At 49.7% G+C, this 18,685-nt stretch overlaps 1 protein-coding gene across 1 annotated transcript; it reads right to left on the reverse strand.

Annotated features, from left to right (window-relative positions):
• Positions 1–3,074: 3,074 nt before the first annotated feature.
• LOC116966745 (beta-1,3-N-acetylglucosaminyltransferase lunatic fringe-like) lies at positions 3,075–17,927 on the reverse strand. Its single transcript, XM_033013045.1, has 8 exons — positions 17,075–17,927; positions 11,109–11,157; positions 10,059–10,161; positions 9,238–9,391; positions 8,100–8,185; positions 6,575–6,740; positions 4,929–5,014; positions 3,075–3,241 (listed from the first exon to the last, which is right to left on the reverse strand). The coding sequence occupies exons 1-8, from the start codon at positions 17,357–17,359 to the stop codon at positions 3,169–3,171; spliced, it is 1,002 nt and encodes a 333-aa protein (XP_032868936.1). The 5' UTR covers positions 17,360–17,927; the 3' UTR covers positions 3,075–3,168.
• Positions 17,928–18,685: the final 758 nt, after the last annotated feature.

Here is an 18,685-nt window from a genome sequence, read left to right on the forward strand (position 1 = left end):
CCCTCGGGCTCCCCCTCCTCCTCCTCCCCTTTTCCTTCCTTCTCCCCCCCCCACCCCCCATCAGTCTGAAGAAGGGTTTCGGCCCGAAACGTCGCCTATTTCCTTCGCTCCATAGATGCTGCTACACCCGCTGAGTTTCTCCAGCAATTTTGTGTACCACTGAGTTACTCCACGTTTTTGTGTCTATCTACATGCAAACAACGGTGGAAGCTTTTAGACTTTAGAGATACAGCGTGGAAACAGGCCCTTCGACCCACCGAGTCCGTGCTGACCAGCAATCACTCCACACACTAACACTATCCTACACACACACACACACTAGGGACAATTTACAATTTTTTTAAATCAAAGTCAATTAACCTACAAACCTGCACGTCTTTGGAGTGTGGGAGGAAACCGGAGCACCCGGGGATAACCCACGCTGGTCACTGGGAGAACGTGCAAACTCCGTACAGACAGCACCCGTGGTCAGGATTGAACCCGGGTCTCTGGCGCTGTGAACGCTGCTATGTTCAGTTCCGTCCCCTTATCCTGTGATACAGCTCCCTCTGCTGGCAGAGGCTGGTGTGGGAATGCTCTCTCCCCATCGACCAATGTCCCACCTCTTCTCCCCCCCCATCTATCCCCCCCCTCTCCCCCTCCCAATGGGTGCCCTGCAGAGAAACGAGAGACGTGTTGCAAGGGACTGCAGATGCTGGTTTACACCGAAGATAGGCACAAAATGCTGGAGTAACTCAGCGGGACAGGCAGCATCTCTGGAGAGAAGGAATGGGCGATGGTCTGAAGAAGATGTCTCGACCCAAAACGTCTCCCGTCTAAGTTACTCCAGCATTTTGTGTCTGAGAAATGAGGCTCCAGATATTGTGGGCTGAAGTGCCTAGGGTTTCAGCCCGAAAAGTTGCCTATTTCCTTCGCTCCATAGATGCTGCTGCACCCGCTGAGTTTCTCCAGCACTTTTGTCTACCTTCATATTGCTATTCCATGTTGTCTAGTACTATGCAGAGTGTGTCAGTGCTGTTTGTGAGCAAACTGTGTATGGGTGATCGCTGGTCAGAGCAGACTCGGTGGGCTGGAGGTCCGGTTGCCAAGCCATGTGTCTGTAAAATTAACTATCTACCATCTAGATCTCTCCTTCCCCTTTCCCGTAACTCAGTCTGAAGAAGGGTCTCGACCCGAAACGCCACCAATTCTCTCCAGAGATGCCGCTTGACCCGCTGAGTTACTTTTCGAGTATATCTTCGGCAAAAGCCATTAAAGCTTTGTGTCACAAGGAACTGCAGATGCTGGTTTAAACCGGAAAGACACAAAGTGCTGGAGTAACTCAGTGTTTAAGAAGGAACTGCAGATGCTGGAAAAATTGAAGGTGGACAAAAATGCTGGAGAAACTCAGCGGGTGAGGCAGCATCTATGGAGCGAAGGAATAGGTGATGTTTCGGGTTGAGACCCCTCAGCAGGTCAGATTCGATTGATACATGGATACAGGTGAGGTTTTTTTTTTGATCGGCAGATGTTTGGACGAAAGGTCGAGAACCCTTCTTCAGACTAAGAGTCAGACCCGAAACGTCACCATTCCTTTTCACCACCCTATTCATTTATCCTTTCAAGCAAATCATCGCTGATTGATGAGGATTTGGCTGTCGGACTTTAGGAAGCCTTCAGGCTGAATTCCACAAAGAAAAGATTGGTCTATCACGGAAACAGGCCATTCGGCCCACCGAGTCCACGCCGACCATCGATCACCCGCTCACACTAGTTCTGTGTGATCCCACTTTCTCTCCACTCCCTCCACACTGGTGGGGGGCAATTTACGGAGGGCCAATTAACCTACAAACCCGTCTGAAGAAGGGTTTCGGCCCGAAACGTTGCCGATTTCCTTCGCTCCATAGATGCTGCTGTACCCGCTGAGTTTCTCCAGCATTTTTGTGTACCTTCGATTTTCCAGCATCTGCAGTTCCTTCTTAAAAACCTACAAACCCACATGTCTTTGGGGTGTGGGAGTAAACCGGAGCACCAGGAGGAAACCCACGCGGTCACGGGGGAGAACGTGCAAACTCCGTACAGACAGCACCCGAAGTCGGGATCGAACCCGGGTCTCCGGCGCCGCGAGGCAGCGGCTCTACCCGCTGCGCCACTGTGCCGAATAGCGGAGTAAATCAGATGTCCTTTGGTAGTCAGGCCTACATGACCACTCCAGCACGCTGTGTCATTTTTACAATAATAGACCCACCCGCAGACATATAATAAACGCACGTACTCACACCGCACACCCAGGGTGAACAAGACCAACATCGAGATCTAGTTAGCTTTTATTAATTAAAAATATTTTTCCAGAAAGCCATGCTCGAGGGCAAACTTGAAAGCAGCAAGCTTGTTATACGGCAGTGCAGTGCAGGTGGCAGAGAGACACCTAAACAGTGCTCTGACCACCAAAAACCTCAACATCATAACTCTTCACCCACTCTGTGTGTAGAGATAGGGGCAAGGCCCTCTTGCAGAAGTCTACTTTAGTTTAGTTTAGAGATACAGCGCGGAAACAGGCCCTTCGGCCCACTGAGTCTGTGCCGACCAGCGATCCCCGCACGCTAACAATATCCTGCTCACACGAGGGACAATTTACACATACACCATGCCAATTAACTTACAAACCGGCCCGTGGGAGTAAACCGAAGATCTCTGAGAAAATTCTTGATCAGTACGGGTGTCAGAGGTCACGGGGAGAAGACTTGATGGGCCGAATGGCCCAATTATACTCCTATCACACAACCTCACGAAAACCCACACAGGTCACGGGGAGAACGTACAGACAACATCCGTGTTCAGGATGGAACCCGGGTCTCTGGCGCTGTGAGGCAGGAACTCTACCGCTGCGCCACCCTGCAATTAAGGCCATGCAACAAAATAAGAAAATCTAACACGCTTTAAAAAAAATAAAATCTTCACAATATTTCCGTCACGCATCTCATCGGTGTGTCGTGCCGTTTATTGCCTCTGCTCCCAGTCGAATTGCGTTCGTCCGGAAGCCAAGGTGTGGAGAATTCTCCACCTTAGTTATAGTCCACGCTTTTTTTTTTTTCCCCTTCTTCTCTCTTTATATTTTTGCGCCGTCGACTTGCAAATGTCCTTGAACCCAAAGTGCTTTCACAAAGTGCAGAGTTGGCAGTGGTGACTTCAACCCCGAGCCACAGAGCTCCAAGGGCACCAAGGGGTTTCGGGGTAAAGCTGACAGTGAATAGACTTGAACCTGTAAAAAGACGGAGAAAAACGTCGGTTCTTTGAAGATCGACACAAAAAATCCGGAGTATCTCAGCGGGACCGGCAGTCTCGTTCGGTGACATTTCGGGTCGAGACCCTTCTTCAGACTGGTTATGGGATGATTGGAAACGAGGGATATAGACGATGAAGTAGAGACATAAAGAACAATGAATGAAAGATGTGCAAAAAAGTAACGATGACAACGAAAACAGGCCATTGTTAACCATTTGCTGGGTGAGAACAAGAAGCTGGTGCGACTTGGGTGGGGGAGGATGGAGAGAGAGAGAGGGAATGTCGGGGTTACTTGAAGTTAGAGATATCAATATTCATACCACAGCTGTGGTGCTAGCTGCCCAAGCAACCCGAAATATCACCCATTCCTTCTCTACAGAGATGCTGCCTGTCCTGTTGAGTTACTCCAGCTTTTTGTGTCGGTGCTGGCTCGAAGGGCCGAATGGCCTACTCCTGCACCTAGTGTCTATCTCTGTGTCTCCCTCTCCTCCCCTGACTCTCAGTCTGAAGAAGGGTCTCGACCCGAAACATCACCCACTCCTTCCCTCCAGAGATGCTGCCTGACCCGCTGAGTTACTCCCGCTTTTTGTGTCTATCTCCGGTTTAAACCAGCATCTGCAGTTCCTTCCTGCACACTATTATTTTTCTGCAGCGTTGTATAGATTTATGCTTCATCTTTCTTTCTCATTTTATCATTTCCTGCCACCTCCAACGCAACAAAACAATGATCTGTTGCTGCAGTGTTTTGGTGAGATATCGCTTTTCAATCATTTCCGTAGAGGTTATTTCCATATCAGTCTGGCCTGCACCAACAATTCGAAAGAGGAAGCTGCAGATGCTGGTTTAAACACAAAAAATGCTGGAGTAACTCGGCGGAACAGGCAGCATCTCTGCAGAGAAGGAATGGGTGACGTTTCGGGTCGAGATGTCTGAAGAAGGAAGGGTCTCGACCCGAAACGTCACCCATTCCTTATCTCCAGAGATGCTGCCTGTCCCACTGAGTTGCTGCAGTGTTTTGTGTAGATAGAAACATAGAAAATAGGTGCAGGAGTAGGCCATTCGGCCCTTCGAGCCTGCACCGCCATTCAATGTGATCATGGCTGATCATCCAACTCAGTATCCTGTACCTGCCTTCTCTCCATACCCCCTGATCCCTTTAGCCACAAGGGCCACATCTAACTCCCTCTTAAATATAGCCAATGAACTGGCCTCAACTACCTTCTGTGGCAGATAATTCCACAGATTCACCACTCTGTGTGAAAAATGATTTTCTCATCTCGGTCCTAAAAGACTTCCCCCTTATCCTTAAACTGTGACCCCTTGTTCTGGACTTCCCCAACATCGCGAATAATCTTCCTGCATCTAGCCTGTCCAACCCCTTAAGAATTTTGTACGTTTCTATAAGATCCCCCCTCAATCTTCTAAAATCTAGCGAGTACAAGCCGAGTCTATCCAGTCTTTCTACATATGAAAGTCCTGACATCCCAGGAATCAGTCTGGTGAACCTTCTCTGTACTCCTCTATGGCGAGCCTGCTGAAAGACTGCTGTGAATCTTCGGGTCCCCAATCTATTTCTGTGACAATAGGTCACCTCTCATTCTTCTGAGAGTTGGCTACAACCAAGCCAATTCCTTCCAGAACACAACGGGTTAAAATGAACTCACCGCGAAGGGTCTTCGTCGAATGGAAACGCTCCCTTCAATTCAACTATGTTCCTCTTGTTCTCAAACGTTCCGTAACTTAAAGTGACCTGGAAAAGAATATCACAATTTCAATGTTATATCAACATTTGGACTTTAGAGATACAGCGCAGAAACAGGCCCTTCAGCCCATCGAGTCTGCGCCAGCCAGTGACAACCCCGTACACTAGCACTATCCTACACATACTACAGGCAATTTACAACTCAGCCAAGCCAATTAGCCTACAAACCTGTATGTCTTTAGAGTGTGGGAGGAAACCAGAGTACCCGGAGAAAACCCACGCAGTTCACGGTGAGAACATAGAAACAGAAAATAGGTGCAGGAGTAGGCCATTCAGCCCTTCGAGCCTGCACCGCCATTCAATATGATCATGGCAGATCATCCAACTCAGTATCCTGTACCTGCCTTCTCTCCATAGCCACAAGGGCCGCATCTAACTCCCTATTAAATATAGCCAATGAACTGTGGCCTCAACTACATTCCTTGGCAGAGAATTCCACAGATTCACCACTCCCTGTGTGAAAAATGTTTTTCTCATCTCGGTCCTAGAAGATTTCCCTCTTATCCTTAAACTGTGACCCCTAGTCCTGGACTTCCCCAACATCGGGAACAATCTTCCTGCATCTAGCCTGTCCAACCCCTTAAGAATTTTGAACGTGCCTTATGAACGTACAACTACATACAGACAGCACCCGCAGTCGGGATCGAACTGGTGTCTCTGGAGCTGTGCGGCAGCAACTCTACCGTTGCGCCACCGTGCCTGCCGCCCCTGCACCACCGAACCTCACACACACACACACACACACCCCCCTCCCCAGGTCTATGTAGTTCGGAGCTTATTTGGAAAGTAAACCTTTCCAAATCAAGAACACACTGTGTAGGCCGAAGGGCCTGTTCCTGTGATATCCATCTACATGAGTGTCTATTGGAGTGTTAGTCAATAGATAATGGGTGCAGGAGTAGGCCACTCAACCCTTCGAGCCAGCACCGCCATTCAATGTGATCATGGCTGATCATCCACAATCAGTACCCCGTTCCTGCCTCCTCCCCATATCCCCTGACTCCGCTATCTTTAAGAGCTCTATCGAACTCTCAATTGAAAACATCCAGAGAATCGGCCTCCACCGCCCTCTGAGGCAGAGAATTACACAACTCTCTGGGTGAAAAAGTGTTTCCTCATTTCCGTTCTAATTGGCCTACTCCTTATTCTTAAACTGTGGCCCCTGGTTCTGGACTCCCCCAACATCGGGAACACGTTTCCTGCCTCTAACGTGTTCAATCCCTTAATAACCTTATATGTTTCAATAAGATCCCCTCTCATCCTTCTAAATTCCAGTCATTAGACAATAGACAACAGGTGCAGGAATAGGCCATTCGGCCCCTCGAGCCAGCACCGCCATTCAATGTGATCATGGCTGATCATCCCCAATCAGTACCCCGTTCCAGCCTTCTCCCCATATCCCCCGAAAACCCTATCTTTAAGAGTCCTATCGAGCTCTCTCTTGAAAGTATCCAGAGAACCGGCCTCCACCGCCCTCTGAGGCAGAGAATTCCACAGACTGGTTGTGGTTGGCATGGGGCATTGATGGGTGACCAGGACTACACCCACCTGGCTTGGTATCTGAGTCCTTGATACCAGCTGCAGGTTCTCCAAGTGGGAGTGGAAGAGGGGGCTTCGAACGAGCTTCACCCCCAGCAGCGCCTCCACGATGTAGCCGATCGTACAATCGTCCGGGAGACGGATTCTCTCCGCCGTGCGCATGAAACGCCCCTCGCTGAAGGGAAGAGAAAACACAATTCATCACCTAAACATGAACATTCAGTAGCGTTTCATCGGTATGGCACAGTGGCACAGCTATTGTCGACAGAAAATGCTGCCGTAACTCAGCGAGACAGGCAGCATCTCTGGAGAGAAGGAATGGGTGATGTTTCGGGTCTGAAGAAGAGTCTCAATAGACAATAGGTGCAGGAGTAGGCCATTCAGCCCTTCGAGCCAGCACCGCCATTCAACGTGATCATGGCTGATCATCCCCAATCAGTACCCCGTTCCTGCCTTCCCTCCATATCCCCTGACTCCTCTATCTTTAAGAGCCCTATCTAGTTCTCCCTTGAAAGTATCCAGAGTACTGGCCTCCACCGCCCTCTGAGGCAGAGAATTCCACAGACTCACAACTCTCTGTGTGAAAAAGTGTTTCCTCGTCTCCGTTCTAAACAGCTTAAACTAAATAATTCTTAAACTGTGGCCCCTGGTTCTGGACTCCTCCAACATCGGGAACATGTTTCCTGCCTCTAGCGTGTCCAAACCGTTAATAATCGTAATGTTTAAGAAGGAACTGCAGATGCTGGAAAATCGAAGGTAGACAAAAGTGTTGGAGAAACTCAGCGGGTGAGGCAGCATCTATGGAGCGAAGGAAATAGGCGACGTTTCGGGTCGAAACCCTTCTTTAGATTTCTGTCTACCTTAATAATCTTATACGTTTCAATAAGATGCCCTCTCATCCTTCTAAACTCCAGAAGGAAATGCCTGTCCCGCTGAGTTACTCCAGCATTTTGTGTCTACCTTCGGTGTAAATCAGCATCTGCGGTTCCTTCCGACACATAAACTAAATATAAATGTGGGAGGAAACCAAAGATCTCGGAGAAAACCCAGGCGGTCATGGGGAGAACGTACAAACACCATACAGACAGCGCCCATAGTCACGATCTAATCCGGGTCTATGGCGCTGTAAGGCCACAACTTGCCCCTAGTTTGTAGTGAGTGCATGTAGAAGTGTGATAGCATAGGACTAGTGAGAATGGGTGGAGGAAGGAACTGTAGATGCTGGTTTACACTGAAGATAGACACCAAAAGCTGGAGTAACTCAGCGGGTCAGGTAGCATCTCTGGATAGAAGGAATGGGTGACGTTTCGGGTCGAGACCCTTCTTCAGAACCATTCAGACTGTGAAGGGAGAGATAGATCAGCCATGAATGAATGGCGGAATAAATTTGATGGGCCGAATGGCCTAATTCTGCTCCGATTCCTTATGACCTTATGAACAGGTGATTGATGGTCGGCAGGGGCTCGGTGGGCCGAAGGGCCTGTTTCTGCACTGTATCTCTAAACTAAACCTTCCAGCAACAATGGGATCCTACCTTGCCCACGGTGCCATCTTCAGGGCCAATCCACGGCTGATGCAGAACCCAGCGCCTCCCGTGGCAAACCAAAAATACACTGATTTCTGGGGAAAAAAACAAAACAGACAATAGATAATAGGTGCAGGAGCAGGCCATTCGGCCCTTCGAGCCAGCACCGCCATTCAATGTGATCATGGCTGATCATCCCCAGTCAGTACCCCGTTCCTGCCTTCTCCCCATATCCCCTGACTGCTATTTTTAAGAGCCCTATCTAGCTCTCTCTTGAAAGCATCCAGAGAGAACCTGCCTCTGAAGCAGAGAATTCCACAGACTCACCACTCTCTGAGAAAAAGTGTTTCCTCGTCTCCGTTCTAAATGGCTTACTCCTTATTCTTAAACTGTGGCCCCTGGTTCTGGACTCCCCCAACATCAGGGAACATGTTTCCTGCCTGTAGCGTGTCCAAAACCTTAACAATCTTATATGTTTCAATGAGATCCCCTCTTATTCCTCTAAACTCCAGAGTGTACAAGCCCAGCCGCTCCATTCTCTCAGCATATGACAGTCCCGCCATCCTGGGAATTAACCTTGTAAACCTACGCTACGAAGAAGGGTCTCGACCCGAAACATCACCCATTCCGTCTCTCCAGAGATGCTGCCTGTCCCGCTGAGTTACTCCAGCATTTTGTGTCTACCTTCGATGTAAACCAGCACCTGCACTTCCTTCCTGCATACAAACTAAATTGAAGTCTGAAGAAGGGTGGCTTCCTGAAACGTCACAGCGGTAGAGTTGCTGCCTTACAGCGCTTGGAGCGTCACAGACCCTGGTTCGATCCCAACTACGGGTGCTGTCTGTACGGAGTTTGTACCTTCTCCACGTGACCAGCATGGGTTTCCTTTGAGAACTTCGATAGCCTCCCACACTCCAAAGACGTGCAGATTTGTAGGATAGTTGGCTTGGTATAAATGTAAAAATCGTCCCTAGTGTGTGTAGGATAGTGTTAGCGTGCGGAGATCGCTGGTCGGCACGGATTCGATGGGCTGAAGGGCCTCTAAACTAAAATCTAAAGTTATCCAGCACTGTGTGTCTATCTATAGACTAAATTAAATTTAAGTTCCAAAGGGTTTCCTAGTACTCACGAGGCTGACCCCACTCACCGTTTTGTTGTTGTGCAGCTTCACGATAGCCTCGATGGGTCGGTCTAGACTGGGCTTCCCCACGTAGACGTCCAGCGTGGGCGGGAAGCCAGACAGCAGCTCGACCAGAGCGCGCACGTTGATATAATTGTCATCGTCGACATGACAGAACCACCTAGAGAAGCAGAGGAGGGGAAGGCAATGTCACGGTGGGCCAGCGAGCTGCCATGGTGTGTAAGGAGCAACTGTAGATGCTGGTTTAACACCAAAGATAGACACAAAAAGCTGGAGGGCAGAGGATAAGGGCGGCACGGTGGCGCAGCGGGTTGATTCACTGCCTCACAGCGCCAGAGACCTGGGTTCAATCCTGACTACTGCCGCTGTCTGTACGGAGTTTGTACGTTCTCCCCGTGACCGCGTGGGTTTTCTCCGGGTTCCTCCCACACTCCAAAGGCGTACAGGTTTGTAGGTTAATTGGTCTGCTGTTGTTGTAAATTCACCCTGGTGTGTGTAGGATAGTGTTAGTGTTAGTGTTAGTAACATTTTTTATGTTTCTATGTTTTGGTGTCGAACCGAAACGTTGCCCGTTCCTTCTCTGCAGAGATGCTGCCTGTCCCGCTGAGTTACTCCAGCGTTTTGTGTCTTATCTTCTATGAAGGACGGGTCAGCGTGCGTCTGTGTGTGCTTGCGTCTCTGTGCGTGCGTGTCTCTGCGCGCGCGCGTGTGAACGTGTGCGTGTGTGTATCTGTGCGTGTGCATGTGTGTGCACGTGTCCCTGTAACACGGAGTCTCCGTGTGCTCCGTCTCCCCACCCCACCCACACGCCAGCCCAGCGGACCTACCTCAGGCGCGATGCCACAAACACGTCGAACTCTGCCGCCATCTTGCACGACAGCGCCTGGTGGCTGTGGGCTGACGAGCAGTTGGTATTGATGAATCGATGACCTGTGTGAAGAATGGCCAGAGGCTTAAAACCAGGGGATGCAGGCACTGCCATGTACTTGGTTTACAGTCTCAGCAACATAGCCAGCCAGCGAATACCAATCCCTTCATTTGCTATTCTTTTTTTTTTTTTAACCAAAAATAATGTAATCAGTTATTTACAGTAATATTACAGAACGAAATAAATCAAAACGAAATCCACCACCGGGTGCGGACATAACCCTAGACAAGGGGCAGGCAGCCGGCTCGGGCAGAGCCCTCTTCAGCCTGGTGCCGTGACTCGGGTGTGGCCAGCTTGGCCAGGTCTTTTATTTGTTTTTCGTAGAATGATACAGTGTGGAAACAGGCCCTTCGGACAAACTTGCCCACACCGGCCAACATGTCCCATCTACACTAGTCCAACCTGCTTGCATTTGACCCACATCCCTCTAAGTCTGCCCCATCCATGTACCTTCCCAAATGTTCTTGGCATTTCCCTTGTTAATTAAAAAAAAAATTAAAAATTTAATTTTAAAATAAATTATAATTTAAACATTTTTTAAAATGTTTTTAAATTAAAACAATTCTCCCTGTGACTGCGTGGGTTTCCTCCGGATGCTCTGGTTTCCTCCCACATTCCAAAGTTTAGGGCAACACAATGGCACAAAGTGCAGTTGCTGTCTCACAGCGCCAGGGACCCAGGTTCGATCCTGACTACTGGTGCTGACTATACGGAGTTTGCATGTTCTCCCCGTGACCGCATGGGTTTTCTCCGAGATCTTCGGTTTCCTCTCACACTCAAAAGACGTACAGGTTTGTAGGTTAATTGGCTTGGTGTGTGTGTAAATTGTCCCTAGTGTGTGTGTAGGATAGTGTTAGTGTGCGGGGATCGCTGGTCGGCGTGGACTCGGTGGGCCGAAGGGCCTGTTTCCGCAATGTATCTCTAAACTAAACCGAGGAGTGAGACTCACCTGTCCTGATCTTCAAATCCTCATCATCGCCATCAGTGAAGATGTACGTCTGAAGGGGAAGGAAGGAGAAGCCATTAGGAAATGTAGAAAAATTCATAACTTATAGGAACAGAATTAGGCCATTCGGCCCATCAAGTCTACCCACACCATTCAATCATGGCTGATCTATCTTTCCCTCTCAACCTCATTCTCCTGCCTTCGCCCCATAACTCCCGACACCTGTACTAATCAAGAATCGTTCAATCTCCACCTTAAAAACATCCATCGACTTGTCTTCCACAGCCGTCTGTGGCGATGAATTCAAGGGTGGCACGGTGGCGTAGTGGTAGAGTCGCTGCCTTACAGCGAATGCAGTGCAGGAGACCCGGGTTCGATCCTGACTAGGTGCGCTGTCTGTACGGAGTTTGTACGTTCTCCCCGTGACCTGCGTGGGTTTTCTCAGAGATCTTCGGTTTCCTCCCACTCTCCAAAGACGTACGGGTTTGTAGGTTAATTGGCTTGGTATAAATGTAAAAATTGTCCCTGGTGTTGTCAATGTGCAGGGATCGCTGGTCGGCGCGGACCCGGTGGGCCGAAGGGCCTGTTTCTGCGCTGTATCTCTAAACTGTACTAAACATGCAGGTGTGGAGGATAATTGGCTTCTGCAAGTTTTCAATGAGGTCCGAGTGTGCGGGATAGTGTTAGTGTACGAGGTGATCGCTGGTTGGTGCGGACGTGATGGGCCGAAGGGCCTGTTTCCGCGCTGTATCTCGAAACTAAACTCACCGCCCGTCTGCTCCTGGAGTCTTTTACTTTAGACTTTAGAGATTCAGCGTAGAGTCTGGATGGAGCCCGGGTCTCTGGCGCTGTGAGGCAGCGAATCTACCGCTGCGCGAATGTGTCGATGGGATCTATGTTCGCTCTTCTGGGGGAGATGCTAACTGCATTTCGTTGTCTCTGTACTGTACACTGCACAATGACAATAAAGATTGAATCTGAATCTGAATCTGAGGGGAGGAGGATTAACTGGTCCCGATGAGTCCGAACATCTGCTTCCTGACAGCCAGCTGGGAGTTTTCCCCCCCTCTCCCACTCCTCCCCCTGTATCTGATCAAGCCTGCACTGTAGGCCCATTCACCCATCTCCTCTCCCCACCCCTCCACAACAAAGCCACTCGCAGGCCCATTGTTGGGCCTGACGGTTTAACTTCGGCCCTCTCCACACTTAACAAGATGAATGAGGCAGCTTTGGGCTCCGTGTAATGTTCTTTGTCGCCCCAGCCACTGGATACAAAAGGCGCTGCCTGCCTTTGACTGGTTAAAGCACGGCGCTGATGAATTGCCCAGCCGGCTCCCCTCTCCTCCCTCCTCACTCCACGTTGGCCAACAACAACTTCCACATCCTCAGATAGACGTGTACAAAATCAGGAGAGGAATAGACGCACAGAGTCTCTTGCCCAGAGCAGGGGAATCGAGGGCCAGAGACATACTGTATGTTTAAGGTGGGGGAGAAAATATGAGGGGTAACTTTTTCCACACTGGATGTATGGAACCAGCTGCCAAAGGAGGTAGTTGAGACTGGGACTTAAGAAACAGTTAGACAGGTACATGGATGAGACGGGTTTGGAGGGATATGGGTCAAACGCAGGCAAGTCAAGTCACTTTTATTTCTATAGCACATTTAAAAAACAACTCTCGTTGGACAAAGTACTTTACATTGGTGGAGGTGCTAACATTATACAACAGTAGTTCATAGATTAAATACATACATCACTACATACATGGTGAGACTGGTGTAGATGGGACATGTTGGCTGGTGTGGGCAAGTTGGGCCGGAGGGCCTGTTTCCAGGCTGTAAGACACCCTCTCTGTCTCTCTCTTTCTCCCCCTCATCTCTCCCTCATCCCCCCCCCCCCACCCTCTCATCTCATCTCCCCCCCCCCCCCGAAAATGTGTATTCAACAAACATGGTCTCAATCCCGGCTTTGACTCTGGGCTGCTAAAACATATGTCCCCCGACACATTGCTCCTTGTACAAGTGTTCTGACCGCAAGTCACATCCCCAGCCCAGCGGCGGGCCATTCGGCCCCACTGCCCCATGCTAGCTTTCAGCAGCCTGGGGCTCACCCTCCACTCTCTCCCCACCCCCTCCCTCGCTCCCCCCTCCACCAACTCGCTCCCCCCCCCACCCCCTTCTGCTCCCCTCCCCCCCCACTCTCTCCTCCCGCCCCCCCCCCCTCTGCCCCGCTCTCTCCACCCCCCAGTCTCTCTCCCCCCCTCTCTCCACCCCCGTCTCTCTCCCCATCCGCTCTCTCCTCTTGTTGCCCCCCTGCTCCTCACCCCCCCCCTCCCCTCCCCCCCCACCCCGCTCTCTTCCCTTCCCCCACACTAGAGCAAGAGGAAATGGACTTCTCACTACCCACACAGTAGCACTTCCTCTCTAGACTATATTCAAGTCGAAAGAGGGAAGTTGTTCAGTTTAGCAACAAGTTACATCCCCTTCATTTCTCAATGCCCCAACATACACTGGAACAGCACCTTAGATTGCACCTGGGCAGCTAACACCCCAGCGGTAAGAACATTGAGTTCTTCAACTTCAAGTAGCCCTTGCTTTCCCTCTCTCTCTCTCTCTCTCTCTCCATCCCTCTTCCCAGTTCTCCGACCAGTCCGACTGTCTCCGACTACATTTTATCTCTGTTTGCTTTGTTGTCACCTTCTCCCAACCAACAACGATCTATTCTACATGTTCCTCGATCTCCATTCCCTTTGTCCCATTTTCACACCTTACACTTCCTTATGTCTACGTCTCCCTCTCCCCTGATGGGCCGAAGGACCTATTTACAGGCTGCATAACTCACAAAATGGTGGAGTAACTCAGTGGGACAGGTAGCATCTCTGGAGAGAAGGAATGGGTGACGCTTCAGGTCTGAAGAAGGGTCTCGACCACAAACATCACCCATTCCTTCTATCCAGAGATGCTGCCTGTCCCGCTGAGTGACTCCAGCATTTTGTGTCTATCTTCATTTTAAACCAGCATCTGCAGTTCCTTCCTACACATTACAACTCTAGGTACATGGATAGGAAAGGTTTAGGGGACATAGGCTAACTGCAGGCAGGTGGCCTAGCATGTTGGTCGGCATATGTGAGTTGGGCCGTTTATGCAAGATCGGGGAGAACCTGCAAACTCCGTAGAAGCAGCAACCGCAGTCAGGATCGAACCGGGGTCTCTGGCGCCGAGAGGCAGCAGCTCTACCCGCTGCGCCACCATGCCGCCCGACAAGTGGGTGAGGTGCTGCTGCCATCCTTCATAACAGGATGCGGGGCCTAGTGGTGGCGACGAGCTGCCGTCAGAGGTACCAATCTGCTCACCAGAAACCAGAACGGTGACAGAAACTGAACATCTTCCATCCTGTTTAGTCCAGAGATACAGCGCGGAAACAGGCCCTTCGGCCCACCGAGTCCGCGCCGACCAGCGATCCCCGCACACTAACCCTACACACACTAGGGACAATTTACAGACGAGGAAACACTTTTTCTCACAGAGAGTGGTGAGTCTGTGGAATTCTCTGCCTCAGAGGGCGGTGGAGGCAGGTTCTCTGGATGCTTTCAAGAGAGAGATAGATAGGGCTCTTAAAAATAGCGGAGTCAGGGGATATGGGGAGAAGGCAGGAACGGGGTACTGATTGGGGATGATCAGCCATGATCATATTGAATGGCGGTGCTGGCTCGAAGGGCCGAATGGCCTACTCCTGCACCTATTGTCTATTGTCTATACCAAGCCGATTAACCTACAAACCTGCACGTCTTTGGAGTGTGGGAGGAAGACCGAAGCACCTGGAGAAAACCCACGCAGGTCACGGGGAGAACATGCAAACTCCGCACAGGCAGCACCCGTGGTCAGGATCGGACCCGGGTCCCCAGCGCTGCAAGGCAGCAGCTCAACCCGCTGCGACACTGCTCCGCCCCTTTGTGACATTACGATTTGCAGGTCACAAAATAGCACAGCACAGAAACAGGCCGTTTGAGTTGCAGTCGTAAGTTCTGGAAGGGAGTTAGATGTGGCCCTTGTGGCCAAAGGGACCAGGGGGTATGGAGAGAAGGCAGGTACAGGATACTGAGTTGGATGATCAGCCATGATCATATTGAATGGCGGTGCAGGCTCGAAGGGCTGAATGGCCTACTCCTGCACCTATTTTCTATGTTTCTATGTTTCTAAGACAGAATTAGGCCATTCGGCCCATCAAGCCTACTCTGCCATTCACTCATGGCTGATCTACCTCTCCCTCTCAACCCCATTCTCCTGCCTTCTCTCCATAGCCCCTGACACCCGTACTGACCAAGAAAATAACAATTTCACAATAGTCCCAGAGTCACAGTAAAATTCCAAAACAACTTCTATTGATTCAGCGAGACAGGCAGCATCTCTGGAGAGAAGGTGACATCTCTTGGTGACATTTTGGATCGAAACCCTCCTTCAGATTCGACCCCGTTCCTTCTCTCCAGAGACGCTGCCTGTCCCGCTGAATTACTCCAGCTTTTTGTGCCTATCTTCCATTTAAACCAGCATCTGCAGTTCCTTCCTACACAAACGTCTATTGATTTTGGTGCTTCTTCAAATGGAATATGATACACTGCCTTTTTGTTTTAGAAAACAATTGAATTATCCAATAATATGACGCAACAATGCATGCCACAGTGCAAATAAACACGATGTCTTCAACACAAACAGCTGTGCCAAGGCAATTCATCAGAGACAGAATTTAACTCCATGCTTCAAGGAGCATTGGCGACTAAATCTCACCCAAGGCCCAGGCCGCATGGTGGTAGAGCCTCTGCCTCACAGCGCCAGAGACCCGGGTTCGATCCTAACCTCTGTCTGTCTGTGTGGAGTCCGCACGTTCTCCCTGCGACCAAACGCGCGAGTTTCCTCCGTGTGATCTAGTTTCCTCCCACATCCCAAAGAGGTGCGCGGGTTTGTAGGTTAATTGGCTTCTGTAAATTGCCCCTAGTGTGTGTTGGATAGAACTAGCATACAGGGTGAATGTGGGTCGGCATAGATCCGGTGGGCCGAAGGGCCTGTCTCCACACTCTAAACTAAACAAAAAAAACAGGCCTGCAGATGCGTAAAATCCGAAATTAATTCCAGGAGCACTATCACCAGGTCAGGCAGCATCTGTGGGGATTGTAAAGGTTACCACAGATGATGCTTGACCCATTGAGTGTTGCCTGCAATTGTTTATTTAAATCTTTTTACTCCAGTACTGTACACCACACTGTACAGGCTCTGGAGAGGGTCCAGAGGAGGTTTACGAGAATGATCCGTTTACGAGAATACGAGAGTGTTAACATACGATGAGCGTTTGACGGCACTGGGCCTGCACTCGCTGGAGTTTAGAAGGATGAGGGGTAAACCTCATTGAAACTTACGGGATAGTGAAAGGCCTGGATAGAGTGGATGTGGAGATGGTGTTTCCATTAGTGGGAGAGTCTAGGACCAGAGGGCACAGCCTCAGAATTAAAGATCGTTCTTTTCGGAAGGAGATGAGGAGGAATTTCTTCAGACAGAGGGTGGTGAATCTGTGGAATTCACTACCACAAACGACTGTGGAGGCCAAGTCAATGGATATTTTTAGGGAGGAGATTGACAGATTCTTGATGAGTGCGGGGTGTCAGGAGATATGGGTAGAAGGCTGGGGAATGGGGTTAGGAGGGAGAGATAGATCAGCCACGATTGAATGGCGGAGCAGACTCGCTGGGCCGAATGGCCTAATTCTGCTCCAGGAACTTATCTATGGAGTTATTTACAATAGTATTCACACAGCAAACTATAACAAAACACACACCACCATAATACAAAATTGCCAAGTATTCCTTAGAGTTAAACAACAAATTACTATAGTGATGGGGGGAGGGGGGGGGTAGACTTGATGGGCCGAATGGCCTAATCCTGCTCGTCTCTCTTATGAACTTTAAGACATGAAAACTCACCTGTCTCCACGCCCTTGTGATCCAGGTCTGCAGCAGCAACTCCAGCCTGGCTTTGTGGAACTTGTGCGTGGTTTTGATGGCGATGAAGATGTCTTTGAGCTCCACCTTGGGCGGCTGCGGGTCCCCTCCGGCCACCTGCCCGCCTGCGGCGCTCGTCCGCCGGCCACTTTCCAGCGAGGCCCCGCTGGCCCCTTCTCGCCGCCGGTGGTCCACCAGAACCAACAGCAACGACGTGACCATCGCCCCGCATACAGCCAGAAAAACCTTCTTCACACAAAGACGCATCCTGCCTCCAATCCTACAACCATGAGACCAAACTAGATCCCATCTCTGAGAGAATTCCTATTAAAATGATCTGAAAGGACTATTTCTCCCCCCCCCCCAACTAACCACCTCAAGAATCAAATCTAAAATTAATATCAACTAGCAAATAATCAATAATCTAAATTCTTATCAATAGTATAATCAATTTTAGTATGATAACCCAGACATTTTAGCCTCTATATTCTCATTCAGGGTTAGACTAATTTGTTATATTTAATACAGTCATTAAGTCCACTCTTAATATTGGAATGAAAAATAATACTTTTCTTATTTTGGGGCAATAATTTCAGGCAAGAGGAACTAAATGACTCCCTCAATCTCTCGCGTTAACCATCTGCCGCTCGCCAGCCAGACTGACTAGAGAAACCTGTCACAACTTTGTGCCTGTTTGCCATTTGTGTCATTTTCGAGAAGTTAAAGAGGTGGGCGAGGTTACAGCGAAGATTGGCGCTTGGGGTTAGCTAATCGCGTTAGTGGTCAGGAAGGAAGGGGTGTAACTGCAGCCTGTTCAGCTAAATGTCACTATATTTTAACCCCTTAAAGGACCTGCCGGTCCCAACAAGACTCAAGTGTGCAGGAAGTAACTGCAGGCCGAGGTGCTGGTTTAAACCGAAGATAGACCCAAAAAGGCTGAAGTAACTCAGCGGGACAGGCAGCATCTATCTTAACAGAGTTACTCCAGCTTTGTGTCCCATCAGGCTATTAAACCTGGCTGGGACAAAACTCTGAACATTAATAACCCATTATCTGTTATTTGCACTTTATCAGTTTATTTATTCATGTGTTTTGTAGTCAATGCCTACTATGTTCTGTGTGCTGAAGCAAAGCAAGAATTTCATTGTCCTATCAGGGACACATGACAATAAACTCACTTGAACTTGAACTTGAAGTCCCAACAAGACTCAGTTCAGTTTAGTTTATTGTCAAGTGTACAGTGAAAATATTTTTTGGAGATAGAGAGCGGAAACAGGCCCTTCGGCCCACCGAGTCCCTGCCGCCCAGCGATCCCCTACACACACTAATATGGACAATTTACACTTATACCAAGCCAATCGACCTGCAAACCTGTACGTCTTTGGAGTGTGGGAGGAAACCAAAGACCTCGTTGAAAATCCACACAGGTCTCGGGGAGAACGTACAAACTCCGCACAGACAGCACCCATAGTCAGGATAGAACCCGGGTCTCCGGCGCTGCAAGTGCTGTAAGGCAGCAACTCTACCGCTGCGCCACCGTGCCGCCCTTAGAGTCTTTTAGATCATAGACACAGAATGCTGGAGTAACTCAGC

This window comes from Amblyraja radiata, chromosome 38 (genome assembly GCF_010909765.2).
Source record: "Amblyraja radiata isolate CabotCenter1 chromosome 38, sAmbRad1.1.pri, whole genome shotgun sequence".
NCBI lineage: Eukaryota > Metazoa > Chordata > Chondrichthyes > Rajiformes > Rajidae > Amblyraja > Amblyraja radiata.

Bases quoted from the DNA above. Each gene is read 5' to 3' on its own strand.
- LOC116966745 (XM_033013045.1), bottom strand. From the start codon at position 17,359: ATGCGTCTTTGTGTGAAGAAGGTTTTTCTGGCTGTATGCGGGGCGATG. The intron at 8,186-9,237 runs GTGAGTGGGGTC...TTTTTTCCCCAG, and splicing joins AGCTGCACAACAACAAAACG to AAATCAGTGTATTTTTGGTT. The intron at 5,015-6,574 runs GTGGGTGTAGTC...ATTCTTTTCCAG, and splicing joins GGACTCAGATACCAAGCCAG to GTCACTTTAAGTTACGGAAC.